General features: G+C 40.8%; 2 protein-coding genes across 2 annotated transcripts in view; one reads left to right on the top strand and one right to left on the bottom strand.

Moving 5' to 3' along the window:
• The window catches only part of LOC117252042 (transmembrane protein 132D), a 35,955-nt gene extending 34,010 nt beyond the window's left edge, over positions 1 to 1,945 (top strand). Inside the window, exon 9 of the mRNA XM_033618700.2 lies at positions 88 to 1,945. Within this exon, the coding sequence (XP_033474591.1) occupies positions 88 to 1,416 (1,329 nt within the window). The 3' untranslated portion in view covers positions 1,417 to 1,945. The remainder of the gene's footprint in view (positions 1 to 87) is intronic.
• Positions 1,946 to 2,979: 1,034 nt separating this feature from the next.
• Positions 2,980 to 27,604, bottom strand: glt1d1 (glycosyltransferase 1 domain containing 1). The gene is made up of 12 exons (XM_033619764.2): positions 27,118 to 27,604; positions 26,604 to 26,755; positions 26,346 to 26,451; positions 23,638 to 23,689; positions 22,691 to 22,727; positions 21,571 to 21,627; positions 12,609 to 12,707; positions 8,699 to 8,748; positions 6,528 to 6,571; positions 5,919 to 6,039; positions 5,195 to 5,293; positions 2,980 to 3,480 (listed from the first exon to the last, which is right to left on the bottom strand). Exons 1-12 carry the CDS (start codon positions 27,183 to 27,185, stop codon positions 3,334 to 3,336), a joined length of 1,032 nt encoding a protein of 343 aa, XP_033475655.1. The 5' UTR covers positions 27,186 to 27,604; the 3' UTR covers positions 2,980 to 3,333.
• Positions 27,605 to 27,653: the final 49 nt, after the last annotated feature.

Below are 27,653 nucleotides of genomic sequence, written 5' to 3'. Positions count from 1 at the left end.
TATATTAATACCAGGTGTAAAGAGGGTCATTGATGAACTGTAGATTAAAAGCACAGTTACAACTGCTCCTATTTTATTTTCTTTCAGGAAGCTTTGATCAGTGCCTGGGTGCAGTTCAGTGATGGCAACCAGACGCCCCTTGACATTTATGATCCTGCTTTCTACCGAGTGACAGCGACATCTCTAGATCAGGGGGTGGTGTCAGTACAGGGCACGCCTCCAACTGTGGTGGCCGAGGGTGAAGGCGAGGGAGTCCTGGTCAGAGTAGAGATGTCCATCTGTGAGTCCTGCCAGAAGTCCAAACGGAAAAGCACAGTGGCTGTGGGCAATGGCAGCCTCAAGGTCAAGTTTCAGGTGAACAGCCGGCGCCCAGACAGCAATACCAGCAGCACTGACAGAAGCACTCTCAGCAGCAAGGACAACGGTAGTGACTATGGGAATGATGGTGAAGAGGTGGATGGCGAGAGAAAGCGGAGGAAGCCGTCCCAGGATCCTCCACTGCGCAGCTCTACCTCAGATAGAGAGGAAAGCGCCATGCAGAAGATTACAACCACAATCAAATCCACCGAACGAACCTTCATCACTAGCGGCAGCCTCGGAGGGGTGGGTAAGACCAGCAATTCAGGAAACCCTGGCAGTCCTACCAGCGTGGTAAATATCAGCTTGATGAGCAGCCCCAGAGACACCAGCAAAGCATATGGCTCAGACAATATGATTGCGGAGGATATGAGCAGTGTTAGCTTTACTAGCACTGTGAAAGCTCCTGGAAACCTGGTAAACTATAACAACTTTCCCACCAAGGTTGAGGTACCTGGGCAGGAGACTGCAGAGGTCGAAATTGGTGGTGAAGAAATGTTGGCCAACAGGCCGCTTACAGACCTGGAGATTGGCATGTATGCTCTGTTGGGCGTCTTTTGCCTGGCCATCCTCGTTTTTCTGGTTAATTGTATCTCATATGTTGTTAAGTTTAGGCACAAGAAGCCTCCCTCTCATGGCCAGGAGCCCACAGGGCACAGACATGACTGGGTATGGCTCGGCACAGACGCTGAGCTGGTGATGAGCGTGCCAGGCAGTCCTGTCCAGCAAGACTCCCAGACTACAACCACTGTCATAGACATTGGGCCTGATAAGTCCGCTTCTCTGTCCAGAAGGCCCAGTTGCCTGGCCTCTGTTACAGACTCACCCCTCAGCTGTGTGGGCTCCCTCAGGAGCAAACCTATGCACACTGAGTCAGTCCACTCGCCCACCAGCAAGAGGAAGAGAGTCCAGTTCACAACCTTCTCCACTCTGGAGCGTCAGCATTCGCCACATCTCCCGCCCAGGGAGAATGGCCACGGCATCCACTGGGTTGGGAAGGAGGACAGTTGTGAGGAGGAACCCCAAGTGCCCATTACAGAGCCTGGGGACCAGTTATAATACAGAGCCTGATCAGACCTCACATGTACAGTAGATGTGGCTTTGATCACCTCAATGCCTTTGTTAACTCCAATAACTGTCTAGAATATGTGAATTTGGAATTGCCCTCCTCCACATTTCATTACCTATCAAGGCCTTTTACATGTACATGTACTGTATATTATTGTTAATATTGGAGTATGGATGCGTGTTAGATGGTTGACCAGATGGACTCTTAATGGCACAATGTTTTAAGCCACCAAATGTTAATGCTGCATGTGGATATCTACTTCTCTAAATTTTTGCACTCACATGCTGCTATACACAGAACAAAGACACACTGAAAAAATATCCCACATAACAAATAAAATATATTGATTCCCAGTTATAATACAAAACTGAGTCTGAGAGATTTGGGTTTCACCAAAAATGTGGGTTTGATTAAACATAATTCTGATGGAAAGGCGTGTTTTCTATGATGCAATATCCCAGACCCTTTTCTTTGTAGATTTAAGTTGATATAATTTTCTTTTGATTTGTTTTTTTCATTAAAACACTATGATCTTTAATATTGCCTTTCACTTGACTTTCTACTTTAAAGGAGCAGGGTGTAAGATTTAGGGAGATTTAGTGCTGTCTAGTGGTAAAGATTGTAGATTTAAAGCAGCTGAAACTTTTCCCGATTAGAATTCCTTCATTGTTCATTGTTCAGGAGGTTGTAACAGGAGCCGAATTATCCGCAGAGGTCTCTTCTTCTCCAAAATGCGAACCTGTAAAAACACTGGGTAAAGCAGTTTCACGTTGGCAAAGCAGCTGCTACCAGGTGGCAAATTATTTGCAAAGGTCCCTTCCTCTCCAAAACAAACAAACCAGGGATTAAAATTGGCGAAAAAAAAAAACAAAAAAAAAAAAACCTCAAAGATGGGCTCCTAACTGCGGTGGCCAACGCAAAACGTGAATGGCCCTATCTAGAGCCAGTGTTTGGTTTGTCCATTCTGGGCTACTGTAGAAGATGGCGGTGCAACATGGTGGACTCTGTGGACGAGGACCTGCTCCCTATGTATAAATGGCTCTTTCTAAGTAAACGAAAATACAACAGTTCTTATTTTCTGATGACTATACACTAAAAAACCTGATTATACTACTGACTATAATGTACTCAATTTCTGCCAATTTCTCCCTACACACTGGACCTTTAATGTTACAGTTGTATAAAAAAATGTGGCAATACTTTCAAAAGAACATTCATGTTTTCCTTCCCAGCCCATGCCCCAAAATCAACATTTGTAACGGCAAATTACTAGAACCCTTTGCGCCCGTCTGCCCTTCAAACAAATTGAATTTTTGCTGGGCTCTTGAATGTGTACAAGCTAGTTGTTGTACTTAATTAAAAATGAATGTGCCAGCGTGCACTGGAATGAAAAGAAATACTGGAACAGTTTATAGCAAGAGTAGATTCGCTGATACTGTTCTGTATTTGAGGAGAAATCAAGACTTAATGGCTCTTTCAGTAATTGATTAAGTGTGACAAACAGAGAGAATGATGATACATTTTTAGATCGCCAACCACTCAAAAGCAACCAGTGGAGTTGTTTGCCTCTTTTATTAGGTAGAATGAGTAAACAGAGTAGCCCTGCTGTTCCATATTTTTACCAAACCATAAATAACAGTACATCATCAATTTCAAATACATAAAATTTATAAACACGACCACTTCTACTCTAGGTCTTTGGTTCAAAATGCTCTGTAGCATAATTTCAATCCAGCAGTGCAGATAAAACAGGACTATTTTGTATCTTTCTTAAAAAACTGGGAATAAAGACATCTGTAATAAATTATACCTCTGCAAGGTTAATGCACTGGTGTAATGCCCCACTCTTCGTTGCTCCAGTTCCTGAGAAAGTATACAGAGTGGGGTTTAATGTTGTGACCTCACGCTCAGAGCAGAGTGTCCACCAGCCGCTGGTAGGTTTCTCTCTCCTGTTTTAGGCTGTGATGCTCTTCCACGTAGAGTTTTCCGTTCCTCACCACTCTCTCTCTCAGCTCGTGATCTGACAACAGCCTCTGAGATTGATGCACAAATTCCTGGCAGGGATAAAGGCAAAAACTAGTCTCATTTTCCTGCCAAATGCCACTTAAAGCTTGCCATTGAAGTTGCCTGAAGATATGTTTTTTTAAAGCATAAAAGATAATCCGAGGCACAAGAACAGAACTCAGATAAGAGCCTGTGCGCTGATTAGTAAATACTTCAAAAATGTCTCTACATTGCCAAAGGATGGAGATATTTGTGGCTCCAGATCCAAATACGGCTGTCCAATAAATCTTTTCAGTCTATCCTAATAGCTGCCACCTCTCGTGTGCTTATGAAAAAAGGGACAAACAAACAAAGTGACTGCTACTGTTAAACAATACAACCGCACAAGCTGTCACAGGGATGTGAGGAGGGGAAGATGAGGATAAGAAATAGACAATTAAGAAATGACTAAAAGTGTCATCGCTGAGCACTGACTTATATGTGTTGTGTCCACATCACATCCTGAATCCTAGCTGCTCATCTGTGGGCCCCGCAGAGTCAAAAAAGCCAACAAAATGAAGTGAAAGTGCCTTAAAGTGTTCCTGCAACATGGTGGCCAACATTTAGTGGAGCAGAGAGCCAATGGGCACACAGTTTTAGCCACTGCCAGTCAGCAGGCCAATTCACTTCATTCAAGTGATGTGATTATGTCTGGAGAGGCTCTTGGTAGGAAACAGCTCTTCTGTATGGCCATATGAGAGCTATAAATCCTCAGCAACAGGATTAAAGCTCAACTTATGAGCAGCAAGCTTATAATCACTTCACTCTTAGTGCAAATTATAGAGCTGGGCAGGAAGTGCCATTTTTCTCTTTAAAGCTTTTCAAGTGCTCGTGTGTTTGTTTCTTTTGACACATTTCTTGATACCTATACTCCTCGTGTAATTACTTTGAGGGCTTAAAGACACAGAAACACTGTCAATCCAAAAATAAGAGGGGATTTGAAAGCATGCAGAAAAGGTCTAGAGTGTGATCCACTGCGGGAAAAGTTTTTGGCTAAAAGAGGAGCACTTGCTGCCCATTGGTCCTGGCTGAGGCCGTGGTTTATCCAGCCCAAGTCGCTGCAACCATCTGTGAGAGCTTCCTCCTGGCAGCTGAGCTGAGCACACGTGACCTCCCCCTGGAGAGGACTTATCTCCACCATTACAACAACATCACGCAACAGCATGGTGTCTTCACAGCTCCACGCTCAAGCCCTCTGTCAGCTTGCCTTAACCTATGATATTCCCCTTTTGCATCAAACCTCATCATATATCAGACTGAAAAGCTCTCATGGGAGCTCCCCACTTTGCACTTTCATGCATGCTGCTATGTGTTGCATCACCACATGGTAATGTGGTATCTTTGCTCTGTCTCTGAGGGCTGCACTTTTTGATCCTAATCTAAGCACCTGAAGAAACATCAGCTCCTTTTGTTATATTTTATCTGCTTAGATTAATGATTAGAATTTAAAGTACAAAGTTTGACAAAATGATTTAAAGTTTTTCTTCTTAAAAATTGTGAGACTTTTAAAGATAAATCAATGCCAGGAAAAGGGGACATGCACATCTTTAATCATCCTGAGACAGTGCTTCAATACTACTTAGTATTAGTAAGTGATTTTCTGGTCGGTTGAGGTGACAGTGTATATGCAGTATATCCTCTCTGTAGTCCATTAACACAGTTAGTGTTAGAGCTTAATGGGGCTTAACGCATGTGGGGACCTGGTCAGTGTTTGTCACTGTATACCTGAGGAGACGAGTACAGCAGGCCAGTGAACTCATGCTGCACTATTGCTGCATTTCCTGGAATGTCCCTGGCCAACACGGGCACACAGAGGTCCATGGCCTGTTGGAGCAGGGAGATAAACACTCAAAATTTGCAGAGATTCATATTGTCACAGACAAAGCTCTCTCACACAGACTCATTAATGCTGTCATTATCATGAAAAAAAAAGTACCTAAGCACCTTGGAGGTTGTACAGCTCAGCCATTCTGCTCTTCGGTGTCTTAGTTCACTTACAGAATTAACAATCTGTATCAGCTAATACCTTCAGCAGGTTGTTGAGTGAAACATGCTAACATACTAATCAGACTTTAAGTCACTGTGGATTGTCTTAATCGACTGTGTTTAAAAGAGATTAAGTGGATTTGCAGGTTTTGCTCACTCAGGAATGGGAAGATTGGAGTCAAGCAATTAATTTGGGTAATTGTCCCTGAAGTGGTCAGATAACATTGTAGCTGAGCAAGAAACAGTGAGATAAGGACTCCTGTAAATATTCACAGTTTGAATTTTTCCAGGGCTTTGCATGGCAAATTCTCAGTTTATACTTTGATAAATCAAGTTCTCATTACAAAAATATTATTCTGCTCCACAATGCATGACTTACAAAAGGATGAATTTGTGTTTAACAGCAGAATTGTTGTCAGGACATGCTGCTGTCCAGTTACCCATGAGCCCTGAAGATGTTTACCTCCAAAATGGCTGCTGACATGCCCTCTGAGATGGAGCTGTTAACCAAGGCGAAGCACCTTTTCATGGCAGCATGAAGCTCCTGTTGGCTCCTCTCCTGGGCCAAGAAGACCCCTGCTGTTCTGCGGAAGCAGTGACAAAGCTCAGTTCTGCGTGACTTGAGGCTAAGAGAGGCGTGAATGACGCTAAAGGGCAGTGACAAGCTCAGGGCAGGAAACACAGCTGCACTATGTGTGACATGCACGGAGAGTCCAGGTAGAGTCCTAACCAGAGAGGGCAGCTTCCTGCCGCAGAGAGCTTTGTGGTGGTAGAGGCCCTTGGCGAAAATCTGAGAGATCAGCCAAGGCTTGAGAGTGGGAGGACAGATGAAAAAAAAACAAAACAAGAGAGGATCTTGGCACTCCCCTCAGATTTTCTTTCTGTTCATATTATGTCAAAATAAATGTAAGATGCATTTGCTTGGATATTTTCTTGTGCCACATGGGATAAATAGAAGCAATAGCAGTTTTCAGATTTCTCACAGGAGAAAAGCAATAGATTGTCTGATCTCAAGTTTCCTTTTATATGATTTGTAACTGGTACAGAAAAGAAAACAAGACAGAAGGCTTACCTTTTGACAACAGCTTCCACTTCAACAGTAAATACAGGATCAATCTAAGAGAGACAGACACATCACAAAGACAAGCAAAACCTGCGTGTTTTCATCAAGGATGCCAGCAATGACTTAATCTGAAGGATGAAATAAACAATGACACAATTAATAATTTCTATCATGAACAAATCATTCTCTGAAAATCCTGTATTTTCAGAGATTGGGGTCAGGGTGGGGTGGGTGGCCAATCTGATTAATTGCAATGTGGGATTTGCGTGCATTAGCCTGCCCACAGAAAAGTCAAAGCATAGCAATTTAGGTCAAAGATGCTGCCAAGCAAGCTGCTACTTTTTTTTCTCGCTTTCATTTTATAGCTCATGGAATTTCTAAATGGAATCTGCTTTATAGCACGTGTGCATTAAAATCAAAGAATCTCAACTGAGAACATTTTATATATCCTGGTGTAATCTGGGATTTAGCAGTCATTGTAAAACCAGCAGGGGATAGATCACGATAAAGGCTGCATTAGCAAACGTGAATGATTTAAGCACTGTACTAATTCTGTGTTGTTCTACGGTGAGTCAAAAGAAAGCGGAGGGGAAGGACATAACCAATCAGAAGTGGAAGGCAGGTGCTACATCTACGTTTAAGTTCATACAAATTAATCTTCCATTTTGTGATTTGCTGTTTGTTTTGTACTTTGTTTTTAAGCAACAAACATTTGGTACAAAGGCATGCTTGCATCCCAAAATCTAACATTTTTTGAATCATTTTTGTTTCATTCAATAATAATTTGCTGCACATTGTGGTGCTTGATAAAGCCCAGTTACAGAGGAGCGAGATGTGTCATCGCTGACAAACTGACCTGAATCTTCCTCTTAATGACAGATGCTGTGCAGCCAGAGCGCTTATTACTAGAATGAAGTAGCTGTGGATTTATAGTTAGTCATGACAGCTTGAGCAAAGCATGTCTCATTCTAACGTCTGTTGTTTTGTTTTTTGTTCATTTATACATTTCTTTTTTAGACTCTACGGTCAGTTCATTAAACCTATTCAACATGTTTATGTTTAACCAAAAGTGGAATCCTTAGGGGAAATCTGGTGGTCATACAAATATAAGTTTATCATAATAATTATAAATGGCTTTTCATTCCTCAGACAAACAAACAAACACGCTTTCACTGTGATTCAGGGGTGTCGAGATGAATTACACGTCTGTGCTTCCACTGAACCGTTTCATCAAACAACAACAAAGCATAGCGGAGCAAGAGGCGGCAGTCAGACGGTGTATAAGCCCCTGGCCATGTCTAATTGAGTTGTTTTTGAGCAAATCTAAAGCAGAACATACCTTTTGCCTGACACCACTGTTTGAAAGAAAGAACAGACACTAAAATACTGTACATTGGTGTCATATCAAAGCAAGTCGGGGGGGGGGGAGAGAAGATGAAGACAAACATACAGAGAAATCAATGAGTGGGAGATTGGAAATGAAATGGGGGAAAAAAGAACAGTTGTAAGAGCATTGAGGCGGCTGCTGTTGGCTGGGATACAACTTGTCTCTAACATAAAGGTGCAATCAGTTGGAAAAAAACTTTAACAGTATATGTATAAAAACTCGCTCCTCTGATGTGACTGCCTGGCTGACTGGTTGATTTATGAATATCCTAAATCATGGCCGGCTAAGTCCAGTTTCTTTTTTCAAATAATTTGACACGCTCAACATGAAGCCATGTAGCCTGTATATGTGCAGATAATTTCTTCAGAAATGATGCACAGTACAGAAGCATGATGGCATGTGACGGCTACAATCTGCTTCTGCTGTAATTTATACCAACACGTCCAGATATATATGCCCATCCTTGTTTATTATAATGAGCTAGCTCTGTACAGGTCACAAGTGCTAATCTGGAGCAAGCAATACAGCAGCACATCCAGCAATCAGCCAGTTAGACACAAAATGAAACAGGACCACTACGTCTGCTTTTGACCCTCGCCCTGTTTGCAGAAGATTGCCTTTTCCTCCCAGCACTGCCAGTTAATTCCAGCTAAACAGCTAAAGCCAGTATCTCTGCTATATCCAATTAGAGGCCGCCTGAATTCCCAGGGAAGGTTTCTATGTCACTTCAACAGCACACAGAGTCATGGTACACAGGAGACACACATGGCAGGTATAATGATTGTGTACTTACCTTTGGCCCGATAATGACCAACACATTTAGTGGATTCTCACAGTGCCACTCTGAAAGATGCAAAATGAGAGAGATTTTGTAAACAAAAACCATTTGGAAAAAATCTAGTGCCATCAGGGAGTGCCATTGCCATGAGGGGGCGTACTTTGTCTGAAACAGTGTGTGGGTGAATGGTGCATGTCAAGTGGCATCTACATGAATGCCAGCATCATCAGTGTTATTCACTTCACCTGTCAGTGGTTTTATTGTTTTGGCTGAACGGTGTGCATTATGTTAGTGTATTATAATCAGTGATAAATTAATGTGTAATGCTGGGGGCCATTTTAATTACTTAATTTACTGCTGGGTAGCTCAAACTATAATAATATATAAGAATTTATTCGTTGATTTATATTTAGGGCCCGAGCACCTAGCGGTGCGAGGACCCTATTGAAATGCACGGATTTTTTATTATTATTCTTCTTCCTCCAAATGAATTGCCTTTTTGGGAGGCTTAACATACCCGAAAACTCATGAAACTTTGCACACATCTCAGAACTGGTGAAAAATTTGATATTTTAAGGGTCTCGTGTGCGGATTCCAAAAAATGGCTCAGTAGCGCCCCCTACAAAAGTTTGAGGAAACAGCCCCTGAAGCTAGTTTAACCTACATGTATGAAACTCGGCAGGCTTATGTAAAGCTCAGAGACGTACAAAAAAGCCTCTTGGAGGCATGCTCTAAACCCAACAGGAAGTCGGCCATTTTGAATTTACTGTGCAATTTTGATGCATTTTTGGCCATTTCCAGGGGTCATAAATGAACGAACTAGTCCTAGAGATTTCATCCAATCGACTTCAAACCTTGGTCTGTCCCATCCCAAGACCTTGAAGATGAAAAGTTATCAAAAGCTTGAGTTTTCGTCAATGCATGTGACCGTGGGATGGCGTCAAAGTTAGGGGTCTCGCCACTAAACAGGAAGTAGTTTATAACTCCAGCATACATGGTCCAATCTTGCCCAAACTTCACAGGATTGATGACAGTCCCGTCCTGAACACATCTACATGTCAATAATTAGAGATAAACATAGCGCCCCCTACTGGCAACAGGAAATGTCATGTTTTAGAATTTAATGTACATCTCCTACAGAATTGACCAGATCCATCTCAAACTTGGTCAAAAAAGTCATAAGACGTTGATGACGCTTTATTGTGGAAACTGTGAGTTTTCGTCGAAGGGCGTGGCCACGGCCTGGCAGCGTACTTTGATGTTTCGCCGTGATGATAAACGTTGCTGTAACTTGACTCCACGTGGGAATATCTTGCCAAAACTTCACACATATGATGACAGTCCAGCCCTGAACACATCTACAGAGGAATTTTGAATCACCGCCATAGCGCCACCTACTGGCAACAGAAAGTTACTTTATACATTCTTCTTCTCTCTTCTAGCAGGTTAATCAGACCCACCTCAAACTTGCTGGTCTAAGTCCTTAGACCTTGATGATACTTAAAAATGAAGCTATTGGGTTTTCATCAAACGCTGTCACCGTGGCGCCACCTTGTTCGCCATCAAACACGATGTTGTTTTGAAGGGATCAGGGATGCCTGAAAAATCACCAAACGTGGTATACATATCACAGGTCGCAAGTCCTGTTGTCTGATGTGGTTTTTGTGCTTTGATGCACCAAGATGGCTCAACAGCGCCCCCTAGAATATTTCAATTAAGCAGCCCCCAAAGCTGGTTTGACCTGCATGTATGAAACTTGGTAGGCATCTGTAGCACTCTATCACGTACAAAAAAGCCTCTTGCAGCCATGCTCCAAACCCAACAGGAAGTCCGCCATTTTGAATTTACTTGTGCCACTTTTGTGCATTTTTGCCCATTTCCAGGGCTTGTAAATTAACTAACTTGTCCTACAGATTTAACCAGACTAGCTCCAAACTTGGTGTATGTAAGCGTGACGACGTTGTGACCAAAAGTTATCACAGGATTTGCCCAATGTTGAATGATGAGCCCGCTGCCGAGCGTTGAATCTTGAGGTCTCGCCATGAAAAACGAAATAGCTGTAGCTTTGGCATAAATGGTCCAATCTCCACCAAACTTCACATGATTCATATTAGTCCCGCCCTGAACACATTTTCATTACCATATTGCCTGATACTCATAGACCCACCTAGTAGAGTAGGTCTCATCAAACAGTTATTTTTCGATTTAGCCGAAAGTTACATGCTGTGGTGTATATTTGATGTACAAAAACATGATGTATAATTAGTGCGCTCTCCAACTCCCTCTAGTGGAAAGCGGAAGTGATACAAAATGTAAAATATGTCATTCCAGCACTGTATCAAGGATATGCAGAGTCACTCCTGCATGCGATGTCTAACTTTGACAGAAATGAACTGACGCGTCAGAAGGCGTCCTGCCAGCCCCCCCGAGTTGCGTGAAGGTGCGAGCACCCGTTCATCGCTGCTTGCAGCTTTAATTTGTATATATAATCAGAATCTGCAAAGAAACAAGTAACTTAAAAGTCCAGTGTGTAGGATTAAGGGGGATATATTGGCAGAAATGGAATATAACTAGATTTTCTTTAGTGGAAATTTGAATTGCTGTGATTTTGTTACCTTAAAATGAGCCTTTTATATTTACATAGGGAGTGGGTCCTTATCTATTCAGATCACCATGTTGTACCGCCATGTTTCTACAGTAGCCCAGAACGGACTAACAAAACACTGGCTCCAGATAGGGCCATTCATGATCACCATTCAATCACCACTGTTTTCGAGAGGAAAACACTTCTGTGGATAATTCCTCGCCTGGTAAAAACCTTCTAAACATCTGGATCTTCAGTTATTCATTTATTTGGTGTTTTTACCGGTTTAAATTAGCTGGTCCGTTTGTTTTGGAGCAGAGGAGACCTCTGTAAATAATTTGGCTCCCGCTGTAAACCTCCCATACAATTAACAATAAAGGAACTAGGAGTTCACACTCGGCAAATAGAAGACGTTTCAGCTGAATGCAACCTGCAATCCTCGCCGCCAGATGCCACAAAATCCTACACACTGTTGCTTTAAGTCATCAAATAACTGCAGTGGAGCAATATGTTGTGAAGTTGAAATATCAACAAGCATAAAATGGAAATGTCAAGCACCTACAAACTGCACTTAAGTACAGTACTTGAGTAAATACATTCACTTGAATTCCACCACTGGTTTGCATAAAATTCTCACAACTATACTTGCTTAGTACACCATACGTTTGTCTTTTGAAGCATGTGGATAGCACTATTTAATTTACAATAAATGCAATGTGAAAATGCACACAGCCACATGTAGTAACCACATGTAGAGTTGAGACATGCAAGTTCTCCTATGTGGATGACACATCAATACACTTTGATGGCCTCTAGTGCCATCTCATTACCATAATTGTGCACTTAAAAAGCCACATAAAATAGAAGAAGTCTAAAAAAAAAAAGAAAAAGAAAAAAAAAGGCCATTGCTGTTGCTAATCAGTGGCAACTCTCAGCTGAATATATCAGATACATATATGAGATATCATGTCATCAAAAAAGAAACATCATAAAGGCAAGACTCAACAAGATAACAAGAGCAAATGTCTTTGCAGGGCCAGTATAAACTGTCAGGAGAATCTCATTGCACTTCCACATACATTTTTTAATTAGCTGAAACCCAACCACTGAGATCCAACTTCATTCCTAATTGATGAAGACATTGCCAGTGCTTCTACCACAAGCTACTACAGATATGCAGTCACAAAGGCTTTTCCATTTGGGGGTTTACCTGACATTAAGGTTGAACTGGCTGAAAACATGCCAGCAAGAAACACCCTCCTCTCTCTCAGCTGTCCTGTCCTTGTTTTATGTTTTACATTACCACAATACATTGTAAACATAAGTAATTGTTTTGTATACCTGAAAAAACCTCTATCAGATAGAGGGGGTCCTTGACTCTTCTGAGGCCACAGACCAACAGGAAGACATGCAGCTCATCCACGTGCTTGCTGCTTACACCTGGAGAGAAGCCAAGCACAAAGAAAGACAGCACCACAATATCAAAACACTGTATAATGAACATCCCGAGTACATCGGCAGATAATGAAAGCAATACATCACCCAAGGTCATGAGGAAAATAAGACAGCAGTGACTAATGTGCTCGCACAATTCTCTGATCAGTGCTGTAACACTCAGCAGGGAAATAGACTGCTGAAAACAGTGGAAGGTTGCAGCCTAATCAGTGTGTAATATGGCATCATAACTACAGACCCGCAGTGTTCGGGTGACAATTTGCTCACTGAACAGCCCTAGATTAAAATTAGCTAACCCAACATAGCGCTAACAACATCAAACGTTCTGAGAACCTTGCTTTAATTGAGAGGCAGTGCCACTAAATCGTCTCTTTTCCCAGATCATCCAACTTTCAGGATCAATCCAGAGATTAGTCAGAAACTGGCAGGCGTACAACTGCGCTCCCTGCCAACAACTACTGTTCTGCACCCAGCCATCCAAAAGCAACAGATATAAGTCCTCAACCTAACAGCAAAGCCCTGCACTGTCATGACGGCAACACACACTGGACTGTACAAGTACCTGACTCCTCACTAATTAGGAGAACCTGCACTTTAAATAGATAACTACCCCGTACTTCCACTATAGAGTTTCTATAGTGAAGGTGGACTGGAATTACCATGACAACTGCCTGGTGAGAGAGGGTAGCATGCTCACAATGAAAATGCCAACATACTGATCAGAAGTGTTTGTGATGTAAAGACCACACCCTCAACCCACAAAAATATGATCAAGGACCTTTAATTAAAGGGACAGTTCACACCCAAATCAAAAATACGTGTTTTCCTCTTACCTGTGCTGCTATTTATCAGTTAGAATTGTTTTGGTGTGAGTTGTCAAGTGTTGGAGATATCATCCATCAACTACACTGACTACATCCACCAACAGTATCACTGTGCAGAGGGAAGCGTGCATCTACTCATGAAGAAGAGGCTCATGCGAGATGTAAACATTAATGGCGTCCACCTCGGCAGAGCACGGTGGTGCTAGATGAGCTAGCAACAGACAAACACTTCCTTTTGCTCAGTGATATGGTCTGTGGCTGTAGTTTGGAAGACAGAAAATAGTGGATGAAACTGCTCACAACAAGGTCTGTGGATCATCTATAGTAACTGGGTCATGATTTCTGAACAGAGACATTGCTGCTGAGTTTTTCAATTGTATTTTTTTTGTCTCCTTGAGTAGCACAATCAGAGTGCCATCAGTTCTGGCTGATATCTCCAACACCCCAAAACAATCTAAATTGATAAATAGCACTACAGGTAAGAGGAAAATTTTTTATTTCGGGGTGGACTGTCCCTTTAACACGAACGAGAGCATTTTGTTTATCAGGTTAATATTCACACTGACTGAGAGCAACCTTGCAGTTTCCAGCACCTCCCACCCTGAAGCACATGCTGTTCTTTTATCTCTTATTTGCCAACACAATATTTAGCAGGTGTGATGTTTACCACTTTCACCATCTTTGGTGTGTTAACTTGCTATCATTTGCTATTTCACACCCAAACATACAGCTGGTGGGAATGTCATTAGTTTTGCACGTACCCAGTCGTCTGCCAAAGTGAAATGAAATGTTGACCTGATAATGGTGCCAGATGAAAAGTTGTGGGATTATCAAAATGATTACAGTTTAACCAGAGGTGGATATGAATGTTTAATGGCATTGACAAAACATTTCAGTCAATGCCACAAATGCCAACGTTCTGGTGGTGCTACAGTACAGGTTAAAGGATCCCACCAATAGGACTACAGTTGAAAGTCGGCAGCTTCAGGTTCCTCAGATTCCACATCGGTAAGGACGTGATGAATCCTCAGGTAATGCTCCTGAGCGTTACTGTGCTCATAGGGATCTTTGTATTTTGTTTTAATTATACTTCACATTACGTTCTACACTGTCACTATTCTTTGAGACAATGAGTTCATAATTTTTTTTACAGCATATATCAACAAACCATTTTTCTCTATACATAAGAAACATTTTGCTCCTAATCTCCTAAATATCACAATAAAACCTGTTCGGGAAAATAAATGACAAATCGTTCAAATAAAATAAGGATTTCAACTCATTACTTAGCAAAATATCCCAATTAATTATAATTTTATTGAGTCTCTGATCAGACAGCTTCACAAGTCTATTCCAAGGCTGAAACATTTGACATGTACTGTATGTCTGATGTTTGGAAGTTCCCATCCCATATCTCCAGTTATGGCCAAAACTGAAGTAAATGTATGGACTCCCAGAAAAGACTGAATAGCTCTATGGTGCAGAGTGTTTCATTTTGTATGTTCACGGAAAACTCAAACACCAAAAGCATAGTCAGACACGGGACACACATGAGAACTATAAAGTTGTGTAGAGGTAAGGAATCTCAGATTACTATATAATATAAAGCTCATATAAGAAAACATTTACAAAGCCATTATGCCCAGTTCAACAACGCCCAAGAAGGCAGTCTTGGTTTAAGGTTGAGGTCTGCTGGCTAAATAGAAGAACATTTATTTATACCAAAACAGCAGATGTATGAGGATATTTTAACATCAGACGATTAGAAGGGAAGTGTCAGAGAATACACTTTTAATCCCTGATCTTTAATGCTCCACAATGACCATAAGATGATAAATTACAAATGTTCAGATGGAACTGCAAGCGGTGTTGAACCAAAATTTAAGCGATGTACAAAATAAGCTAATAATAAAATGTATTTCAAAAGTGTCTGTGACAAACCGAGAAACAAACCATTCTGAAAATAATACCACAGGCAGACAAGCAAGTGCTTAAGGCGCAGTGACAGTCGAGTGAAATCCCCTGCTGCCAGATAAGTCCAGATCAGGAGGCTGAAGCAGCTCTTTTAATGCTATTAAAGAGCATCTTAAAATGACAGCGTGGAGTCTGGGCACTGACCCTGATCCTGGGAGCCGATTGTCAAAAACAGCTCCTCATCTGCGGGATGTATCGAACTTCCTCGCATTGATTCATACAGGATGAGAAGGCGCGTCAGCTGCTCACAGACACACACAGTGCACACATGTCAAAATGAGCAAGAAATTCAAAGAGATAAAAAAATAAAAATCCCTTTGGATTTAAGACGTAATTCTACTTTCCTTGGGGGAGGAAAACAAAATTGTGCAAATCATCAGTTGTGCCAGCAGCACTCTTTTCTCTCTCTCTTTCTTTGCAGTTCTGTGAGTTCTATGCAAAACACATTTTTGTTCGTTTGCCTTTGATTTCAGAAGGGCATTCTGAATGATCCCCTAATGCTTTAATCAGCATGTGTGCTTGCGTGTGTGTGTGTGTGCGCACATGGATGTGGGAGCACATATCTATCTGAACAGCTCCTATTAATCTGCTGAGTGGCACAGGGTGGTACACAGAACCGATACTGCAGGAAGTGGACAAAATAATGACAATGCCATTGAAAAAAGAACTTAACTGAGAAAATCCCATAAACTGACAGAGCTACACAGGTGAGATATATTAAAGGGATACTTAGCCAATTTTTAATAGCTTTGTATTATAACAATGCGGATATTGTGTCTCAATAAACAATGGTAAACTTCTCTCCATCCTTCCAGTGCCCAGATCTCCCTGCTCATCTCACAGCTCAAATCTGCCGAAAGACACAAAATGTTTTGCTCGAACTGCAAACTGTGCTCCTGCATTTTCGTTTGCCCGCTACCATGGACACAAAGAGTACATAAGCAGATCGAAAGAGAGACCCATCCCTCTCTCTCGCCCTCTCTTTCTCTAAGGGGGCTTTCACACCTGCCCTGTTTGGTTCGGTTCAATTGAACTCAAGTTTGTTTGCCTGTGTGCAGTTCATTTGGCCAGGTGTGAACGCAGCAATCGCATCTCATTTTCAAACTGTATGGTTTGCCAAAATGAACAATGCGAGCAATATAGTACATGATGACCAGCACTAAAATCAACCTGCATAGTTGTCCCTCCATTGTGACATTAAAACGTGTTGCATTTATCTTGCAAGCATACTCTTCTTCAGTGTTTTGTTTACTTCCTGGATTTTTTCTGCATGGGAAAAAATCTGTCCAATCAAGAGCATCTTTCTCGTGCAAGGCATTTTATCTGGTCCGCTTGTAAATGCTGCCGTGAAAACACGAGCCAACTCTAGGCAATTATGCAGCTTTGTAACAAAATAAGTCCCTGATTCAGACCAAAGCAAGCGAACTCTAACTCAGATCAAACTGTAAAACTAGGCAGTGCTGATTGAACACAAACCAATATTCTGTTACTGTGTTGCCTTTGTCTCTCCTAAAATGTCTTCAGAAATATATTTTAGTGCACTGTTTGGCTGTAATTTGAGAATGTGAACAAGAAGTGGTTCCCATACTGTTTCCTGTATTGTAAAAAAACGAGGCTGGGAAAAAAAACCCCAAAACCTGAGAATAAATGGTAAAACTGAGTAGTGCTGATCAAATATAAACCAAGATTATGTTACTGCATTGCCTTTTTCTGTATTTTAGCTCACTGTTTAACTGTAATTAGAGATGGCTTGTCATTAGCCGGAGGTCATATTGTTTCCTGCGTCAAAACAGCCAAGCTTGATTAAGTCACCCACTAGCAGGAATGTTTATTGGTTTTGTGCGGCACAGCGCATTCTGGTAGTTGTAGGTTTCCTCTTGATTAAAAGCTAATGCCACAGCCCTTTTCCTCTGTTTTCTCCAGTTATGTATCACCAATTTAAAAGTATTTGCATCTTATTACTGCATAGACAGCCCAGTTTTACAAGATCATTTTTCCAACAGTGAAATCACTTCTTAAAGCCAATAAAGAGGATCGATAATCAACCACTCTTCTGTATATGTGAGATTTTAAAGCAGCAGAGAAAAAAGTTTGTGATTTCTCATATCTGAGAAGTCAGAGGAACTAGTTTCCTTCTCTCCACATCAGGGCTGCACGTACAGATAAGCCAGATATCGGAGGTGAGAGCCACATTTTGGGCAGTCAAGATGACTGGATGAATTATACATTACTTAAAACTTTAAAAAATGGAGCTTGACGCTTGCTGTCTTTAAACAACACACACAAACAACCAATACAGATCACAAGAACTGAGTTTGAGTAATAGTGCCTGTGACCTAATACTTTGGGGTGAGTATTGAGAAATGTGTTCGAAATCTCTTTAGCCAGAAAGCACATTGCATCTTTTTCTTTGAGCAGAGGCTATGTCAGTGATGTATTTTTAATGTGCACACACAACCTTTTTTTGTTTCAAAATGAAGACAACAGTCTGAAATCTCATCATGGTAATATAATGACCAGGGAAAATGAGGCAGTTTTCAAGCAAGACATGCCCCCTATGCCAAAAACACTGTTCCCTGATCCCACTATAAGATGATAATAGGCATCACACTTGACATCTAAGCTGCCCTTATCATTTCATATCTAGTAAAATTGAATCACTTCATACACTGAAAGCTTCCTGTGTAATTTATTCGTCATGCTATCCCTTGAGTATCAAGTAGCTGGACAAGGTAAGAACAGACCCCCTGCTTGTTTCCTCTCATCCTTCAGTGATTCAAAGCATCACTGCTCACTCAACAGTGCTGTTCTTCATGTATGCCCCAACCTCACAAGGCACACAGCAGGAGCCGCAAACAACACAGAGTGTCTTTCATGGACTGACAGCTTCTGGATCCCAGTGCTGGAGTCTGTGCCTTTGGAGGGTACATGACACCCAGAGGAAAACACAAACGCACATGCAGTGCAGTCATGTATCTTTAGTCAGGTAGCAGCGTTGCTTTGTCTCTGTTATGTTTACTGGTTAAGTTCATTTTATAATGTGCAACTACAACACTGGGCCACATGGAGTATTTGTAACACTTAAATCTCCGCACACATTCATTAGAGGAACAGTTCACCCCCAAATCAAAAAATACATGTTTTTTCTCTTACCTGTAGAGCTGCTGATCAATGAAGTAAGTTTTGGTGTGAGTTCTAGAGTTTTGGAGATGTCGGCCGTAGAGATGTCTACCTTCTCTTCAATATAATGGAACTAGATGGCCCAATAAAATACATTTGAAAACCTCAACAGCAATATCTCTTTGTCTTTCAGTTTCATGAAGGAACTATTTTCTTTTTAGCAGACTACACCTGTCAACTGAATCACTGCACAGAAGGAAGCGTGCATCTACTCATGGACACAAGGTTCATGCTTGTGACAGCATGAGATGCAAACATTAATGGTGACCTCCTTGGCTGAGCTGTAACATCAGCTAATTTAACCAATAATCAGTGAAGAAAATGTGGTGGCGGGACACAGCCGCAACAAGACAGAATTATTTCATTACTCAGAAGGCTACTTTCAGCAGGTCAGATAGTACTATTCAGGTAGATGATGATGACAAGGAGGAGGATTAGGCACACACAGAATGTGGAGGACAGAGAGGGAGGACAGCTCCGCCCCTTCACGCAGCTGTGGTGCCAAATGTAAAACAGGCAGGGAGTGGTGACAGCCAGATAGGTAACTCCAGTGGAGAGAGGCAAAGAAGGAAATGTGTCTTTTAATTTTGTCACATATTGTGAATTTTCACAATGCATAGATCAATAAAACACATGAGAATCAGTGGGCAAGGTTTCTGTGTGTAATTATTTTTTTCGGATGATGGATAAAAGAAACGCATCCAAAAAAACTGACTTAGGGTGCAATGGCCTTTAGAGTGAGCTAGCAGTAGATGCAAGCTTCCTTCCTGCAGTGATACGGTTGGCAGGGGTAGATTGATAGAAAGAAAATAGTTCCTACGTGAAACTACTCACAACAAGGTCTGTGGATTATCTTGACTAACCACGTCATGATTTCTAGAAGAGACACTGCTGTTGAACTTTTTTGCCGCTTTCAGCCCACAAGCCCAGTGCCATCCAGTTCCATTATATTAAAGAGAAGGCAGCCACGCCTAGGACTAATATCTATAGCACTCATCAACTCACTCCAAAACAATCTAATATTGATAAACAGCTGTACAGGTAAGAGGAAAAATATGTATTTTTGATTTTGGGTTGAACGGTCCTTTCAAGATAACCTATATACAGAATACAGGTTGCTGCAGGAGTCACTTCTGTCAGACTGTGTTGTTACATTTGAGAAAAATGAAAACATGATAAAACAAGTAACAAAGTAGGTCATCAAAGTTCAAAATAAAGACATGGAAGATCTAGTCTTAAACAGCAGATAGCCAAGATCACCCAATGCTTAAAAAGTTTTCAGTTTTTCTGAAAACTTAAGCATAGTTATCACCACAAAAGCACATTTACAATTGTGTCTCCAGTAAAGTCTGCAGGATCATTTTATTTGAACGTAGCTCTCTGCCTTGGGGTCATCCGTATTACATACAGACACAAGTAAAAGCACAGAGGTGACAGCACTGTGGCACGGAATATAAAACATTTTCTTGCTGATATGAAATGCCTCTGACCCACATCCACAAAAAAAAAAAGACTCAGACAAATGAACCCAATCAGACAGCATATATGCAGAAAACAGAACAATGTTTACAACTCTACAAGCAACTGTGAGTCAGATTACACTACCTTTCATCACATCACAGAGGAAAACCACAATAGTAGTGACTCCTATTTCGAGAATAACAAATGGAGAAGTGACTGTGGGCAATTAGTATTACTTGCACCGGTTGTGAAGTGTGGTGACAAATGGCCCCCGGCTGGAGAGCTATTAATCAATTGTTCCTCTCTCTAGTCAACTGTGCTCTATATGAACACTAATGTACCTGGGATGGACATCATCTTGCAATGTCCAATTTAAAGTCTGGGCTGTTTGTGGAGAGGATGTTTGGAGTAACAGAGCATATTTACCAAGCTGTTCCAAAGGGAATTGGAGGATTAAAGAGGAGGGAAAGGGGAATTCTGCTGCAAACTCTGACCTCCCTGGCCACCACATCGATGCATCTCACATAGCACAGAGTAAATTTATGTGCTCTGATTGGTACTGTTCAGGTTGGGGGTATATAAATGTACTCCCCATCGTGCTCCCAGTGGTGGCTCCACTGCACTGCACAACACAACACAACACAGTCTATGACTAATAGAGGTGAGAAGTACACAGTCTAGAATATAGCAGAGGGCTATTATGTACAATAGTGTTTCAAATATGTGGCACATCTGTGTATGGCGGGTGGCATAAAACCTATTTTACAAGGGAGCTTAAATTTCAGTGTGCAGGTACCCCTCCATTTTATTGCATCAAATACTGTATCCAGCACCTGTCTCACTAAGGTTTTGTGGATGTGTACACAACTATGCAGCTAAAGCTTGAGACACAGCCTTAAAATTAGATGAGACACGACTGTCAGCTGAGTTTATAATGCTTAGATCAGACTGACTCAGCGCCTGACCACAATGTTGCTTTCCATTAACAAGTTTTTGTTAAAGAATGCAAAATATTAAGCTAAAGTACAGTTAATTAAAAGTATGACAAAACCTTATCACATTTCACAATTTACTGTTCAGCCCTTCTAGGACAGGGGCAGTGTACCAACCAAATCTGTCAAGACTCATGTGTAGCCATGACAGTTGACAGTGCTTCAAATATGGATGTTTCTGCAAAGAAGCTACAAATTCTAACATGTAACATGCTTCACACACATCTGTATTTGCTTATTGTGGATGATCCGCAGACTTCCTTCAGATTATTTTCACTGGGAAATATTTTCTGCTGAAGGCAAAATAAACTAAATACATTAAGAAACCTGAAAACTGTCCGCAGTCAGGCCTGTAGATTCTTACGTCTCACATTGGACAATAGCTGGAATGACAAACAGCTGAAGCAGTAACAGTACCTGAGCTCCTCAAAAAGTCAGTCCAGCAGAATTTCTCGCTCACCTCCGTCTGGATACCTTTCAAATAACACAGACAAATAAAAGGCACAGAGTTCTAGTTAAGTGTGTGTTTCAATGTTAACATCCATTATGCAAAAGAATATCAATGTGGTTTTCAGTCAAAGGAACACTTCACCCACAGAATGACCATTTGTACAGCAATATCAAATTTTCATTACAAATTTAAATTTTACTTTTCTTGCAAACATGCATTTCGCTAAAACTTTTAAAACTGAACTGAAAGAGAAACTTGGAAAATGCTCTCTTCAAAGCCAGACTCCGATACTAAGGTTTGTTAGTGAAAATGCATGTGTTTGGGAAATACTGAGCGTATGGTTGGACATATGAGACTTGGATTATACTGCGTGAGTTGCAGTATAATCTGCATTGGTCCCCAAACAATCTATACATCAATCTGTTTGCTGTTTTACGTAGAGGCGTGCAAGAACAAAGTTTGCTTCATAAATTCAAGGTAACACAGCGTGGCTAACTGATTACCAGCTGGTCATTTTATGGAAGTATTCCTTTAAAGAAATGAATGAGTATATCAAGAAGTTTTCTTTCTAATTTTGAACTTTGTGATGTGACATGTTCCAAATTAGACACATCAGTCACATCCAATGTTCTTCATAATCTCTATTCATATCAGACTCATAGTGTTTGTATAAAAGACTTGCACTAATCTAACCTGTATGTAAAATAAACAAAATAGATTTCATGTATTTAAAAACATTATCTTGCGCGATCCATGTCAAAGCACACCCGCGTGATCACTATCTGGTAACAAGCATAAAAATTAAGCTTTCGCTGGTCAGGGATCAGCCATGCAGCTGGTTCAGGACTCTCTAATCTATGAGAGGACCTATTTGCCAAACAAGGCTACTGGTGGGAAACAACATGGAAGAGTGATTTGGGCTGTGCTACGTGGCACAGTGGCTGATGGCAAGAGCAAATACAACTCCGTACTGCAGACAGCATGATAATGGAAGAAAAAAAATGTCAAAGCTGATTAATGCAACACTTCAACGGCGAGTCAGGGATGCACAGCATCAAGCGAGGATATTCATCCTGCAGAGCTTACCTTGGGGCTGGACATAGATCTTACTGCTCTGGGACAGCTTTGGAGAAAAAAAATCATTGAAAAAGTCTGGTTAAAAACACATACCAAAACATAAATACAAAGTGTTTTAAAATCCATCAGTAATTACTGGTAGTGTTTGTTTGTACAAATTATATTTGATTATAACTAACTGTGCTTCTTTCTCTTGAAGTCTGACAATAGAAACAGCCAATTAACACTTGTTGTGCTCCAAACGTTTTTAATCAAAATCCAAACTTTAAAAAGAGAGTCAGGAAAGTAGTTGCTAAGATAATGGGGGTGCTACAAAATAAATCAGAGGGGATGGAAAGGAAATTGACTGGATGTTATCACACTAGATTCATCCCCTATGTGTGTTTTCTGTCACAATAAAAAGCGTGGCGATGCCTCTCAGTGCCTGTCCTGTCTGCCTGCTGTCAGCACTAAATGGCAGAGATAAAGCATGCCACTCGCCTCAATCTGCAGCCCACGGCTGGAATCTAATCTGAAAATAAAACACGATAATATTGTTTTAATGCCAAACTATTATGGGGCAGGGCAGGATATTGTGATTGTATAGTAAAAGCCCTTCTGTTGTATTTATTGAAGCTGTCCTGGCACTGCAGTCTGTTGATGCGCCATGAAATGTAAACAAAAAACTTGTGCACTCACTACTTGATTCTTCATAGTAGCTTTGTAATATTAAATTATAAAATGTCGCCTATGACAGTCTTGTTAGTTGCTAAGTTTATGTGGGGGTGGTGGGTTCAGCATAACACGCAGTCATAAACACACTGATGAACCATCAATTAGGCACATACAGTACAGACATTTTTCTAGAACGGGTAACAGCTGTATGCCACATGAGACACAGATTTGCACATGCAAGCATCAGTGCTTATTAGATATAAACTACAGCACTTTCAAAACACAAAAGAGTAGAATCATACCAAAAATAACTCTGCCTCTTCTTTCAGTTTGTCAGTAAATGCAACTGCAAACCTGATAAAAAAAATGAATAAACACTTCATTATCACCCCTGTGAAAGCCATTTGAGTAAAACAAGACTTTTCATTGCTGACAGTAACTTTTAGCCTTTTACAAGCAATAACAATTTTGACAACAATAGAGGCAAAAGCATTAAAACACAAGAGTCTCCAGGCTGAGGCTGAGTACATGAGAGCAGAAAAACTGCTTGTGGTTTGAAGGCAAAAGGATTTAAGGATGGATCAACCAAGAATACAAAGAGGAAAACAAAGGAAATGTAGAGCAAAGAACAGTGGGGAGATATTAATTTGTGCGCGTGTGAGCGTGCATTATTAAATGGGCCAACAAGCTCTGAGTGGTGGCTGAATATCATGATCAAGGTTTGTGTGAGAAGGCACAAGCAGCAGGAGGTGCATGGATTCAGATGTTTGAAGTCATGAGACCTGGATCTTCCCAGCTCTCCCAGAAGGCAATTATCCCTTTAGATGGATGCCCTACCAACTATTTTCATCATAATAACAGAGATACCTGAGTCTGACGTTAAGGCCCAGGGCGGCCCCAGCACCACAAGGGGTCTTGAAGGGATATTACACCAATAAAATGATTATTTGTACATCAATCACTTACCCTGCGTTATGATGAATTCCTGAAAAAAACTGTTTTCCTTGCATGCCTCAATGGTGAACAAGGAATCCAAAAACTGAGAAAATTCTTGATGCATTCAAGTAAAACGGGCTGTGCTTTACAACAGCAAAAACCTTATCAAAATATCTGTTAAACTCTCACACAACTCTTGCAGTATAGTCAAAGTCTCATTTATCCATGCATTTTCGTTACAACCTTATTATTTAAAACACTTCTGCGACAGTCTCACGCGTGGAGCGTGCCTGGGCGAGCACATACATATGTTGAACTCTGCTTAATGGAATGCAGGAGCCGTGCTACTCATACATAGAAGTGGGAAGTACTGAGCATATGACTGGATAAAATATAAGAAAAATATGATTATTTTGCATGAGTTGTGTGAGAGTCTGTAAACGGATGTTTTTGATATAGCTTTGGTGTTGTTAAATGCAACCCTTTTTACTTCAATTCATCAAGAATTTTCTCAGATTTTTTGTTTGTTTGTTTTTTGTTTCATCATGGAGGTAGGCGAGGAAAACAACCTTTTCTTCACAAATTCAACATAACAATTTGATACACAAATGATCATTCATGTGGGTGAAGTAGTCCTTTGAGGAGACTTAGCCTCCTCAGTTTTATTTTCTGCCCACTCTCTTTAGGCTTATGTACCTACAGAAAAATTGCAAAAACAACAGCCGTTGCATGCACCAATTGTGTATGCATGTATGTTAAGGCCGTGCTGGCTATAGTACTGAAACGCAGTGAAGGGAATTGATAGAGGGAAAGAGAGCAGCAAGCCACAAACACATCCTGTACACACCTCCCCCCCGCAAATTTTGACAGAGAATCATTCATAAGTTGAAAATATATTCAGCGCTCTGATAGTTTTACGTTCGCGTGTGAGTGCTCTGATTAATAAATGTATTCTTTAATTTTGAAACAGTAGCCTTATGCTGTTGCTGTTGTTATTTAGCCTTCCTGGGGCTATTGAATAGTTAAATAGCTGAATTTTATTTTATAAACAAAACTGCCCTCTTGCAGTTTTTAACAGTCCCCTCAGTCACTTTATCCTGGTGCCTGGTCTGGTGCAGGGCCAGACACTTTTAAGACTGAGTGCACATTAATTTTTCAATGTTAAACTAGGTGAGAGGATAATACACAACCTGCACAGCTGGAGTTAGCCTGCATACGTTCACCCTCATTCTTTCATGCCAGTACTCCAGGCGCTGGAGGATGTTGTGAGAATCTAGTCCTTTATTTTACCCACAAATAATTGACACCCTAGTCAGTATGATTCAAATGCTTTGAATTATTTCAAGTCATGGTAAAAGATATCCTCTACATTGTGAGCATCATGCATTTTTAAAAGTAATATCTACAACATTATCAAAAGGATGAATGCCATCCTTATATTTAAATAGGCCACATTTGCAGTGATTTGTGGCAATATACCATTGATTGGGCTTGAAAAGCTATAAATGATTTGTGATTATGTCCATGATAAAGGAAAAACATGTGATTCATTCGAGTTTATTTTTAATTTCATTTGCACAATTTCAGATTAGAGATGTAAAAGGTCACAATTACTTCCTGCCTGCACTTCATGATGGCGACGTCTGCATCAAACCTCTCTAAAAGGCAGTAAGTAAAACACAGTGTGATACATTTCTAACATATTTGGCACTAATAATGGATGAAGTGTGTGTTATTATTATTTTGAGACAACTGTACGACCACATTTATATCACACTCACAACACATAACTTGTTCAAATAGATGCAAGAGGTAACATGTCTCATGACATCTTATTAGTTGCACTTGTGCTTTTCCTGCTATGAGATGCTAGGAATGCTGCTGTACAAACTGTCTATTACATATTCTACAATCATATAGTAGGTCTAATTCATAGTGGTTATTAGCACAATCTTTTCCAAACTCATTTTTAAACAAGGCTGTGTGATGTGTTGACTCGAGGAGTAAAATACATGTACTCAGTTTGGAACTATTTGTACGTCAATAGGTTAAAATAGTTCAGCAGCAACATCACCTGGCTTTCAGTAGCACCTGCTCCATAACCACACGCTTCTGCTCAACTTTCACATCTTCATTTATATCTGTTCCGCCAAAGATAACGCCAAAGGGTACTTGGATGTCTGGTGTAAAGGTTAAACAGAAAACAGAAAAGGTCCTGACATTTGTGGGACAGGTAGCAGTATACTTGTAGGTCCAATATTATTTTGGCAAACACAAATGACTCCAGGCATGGAGATAAGTAAACAGATCATATAACAGCAAGGATGTTTACCTAAGAGAAGTCTGCCTGCTCTGAACAGATGAATTGCCAGCGCACCCTCAAATGGTGGGTTTCGAGATACTAGGTTTGCCACCTCATCAGGGGACTGAAACTCTGCTGCATCTCTGAGCTCACATGTGTGTCCTGCTGATTCAATGTGGGACCTGAAATAAAAGACACATGACTGCGGTTGGCAGGAAGGCAGGATGGTTATGTAAAGTTACAAACATTAAAACTATCTTTAAAGTCTTGAACAACAGTCATCGAATGTGATGATGGCTTCTTATTGTTTATTGCTTTCTACCTACAGCTACCTGAATTATTATGTTATGGCTGATAAGTCATTGTAAAGTAAGGTAGACAGTTAAATCATTAGCCATTGTACACTAAAACAAACAACTGTATTTTTAAGTAGCCCTGGTTAAGAGTTAACTACACTGCTGTTTCCTAATGCAGCTTTTACCAGGTAAATAATAATTAGCACCAACTGTTGTAGCTAGCTACACTCAGCAACAACGTAAATTACCTTATTCTCTCAGCTGTAGTGTGGTTCCCAGTTTTAGGGCTGAGACAAGCAAGAAAGAGTAATTTCATATCTCCTCTAAAGGCTGTTCTGACGAGTTTCCTAGGTTAGTTATCATGTAAACTTTAGTGAAAACCTGTTGGAATAATGAAGCAAGCAGAGCCTCGATGTGCTGTTTGCTCGCTAACTACAACTGCTATCATATTTCCTGAAGTCATGCCTGCTAGTTGAAGCAAAGCTAGACACGAGCGCCACAAGGATAGCTCATTACTGACTTGGCAGTGCACCGCAAACTACCCACGCTTGAAATGTTTACAAGTCCGTCTCCTATATGATCCCCTGGAAACACATGACGGTAGCACATACTGTACAGGGGACTGTCGGCCCATTTCAGTGTTATGTCTCGATGCTATCATTTCAAACCGACTTAAAAAAAACGACCCGTGACACGCTAATGTGTACTGACAAGCGTGTGAATGCCAGAATCAGCGATAACACATAAAAAAGAAAAAAAAAATAACCGCACCATCACTTCCTTC

Source organism: Epinephelus lanceolatus, chromosome 9 (assembly GCF_041903045.1).
Source record: "Epinephelus lanceolatus isolate andai-2023 chromosome 9, ASM4190304v1, whole genome shotgun sequence".
Lineage (NCBI taxonomy): Eukaryota > Metazoa > Chordata > Actinopteri > Perciformes > Serranidae > Epinephelus > Epinephelus lanceolatus.
The sequence above is the reverse complement of the archived record's forward strand: the minus strand, read 5'-3'. Positions and strand labels throughout refer to the sequence as shown.

Excerpts from the sequence above, each read along its gene's own strand:
- glt1d1 (XM_033619764.2), bottom strand. The coding sequence starts at position 27,185 with ATGAAATTACTCTTTCTTGCTTGTCTCAGCCCTAAAACTGGGAACCAC. Across the intron at positions 26,452-26,603 it reads AGCAGGCAGACTTCTCTTAG|ACATCCAAGTACCCTTTGGC; the intron begins GTAAACATCCTT and ends CCTTTACACCAG. Across the intron at positions 22,728-23,637 it reads AAGAGGCAGAGTTATTTTTG|CTGTCCCAGAGCAGTAAGAT; the intron begins GTATGATTCTAC and ends TTTTCTCCAAAG.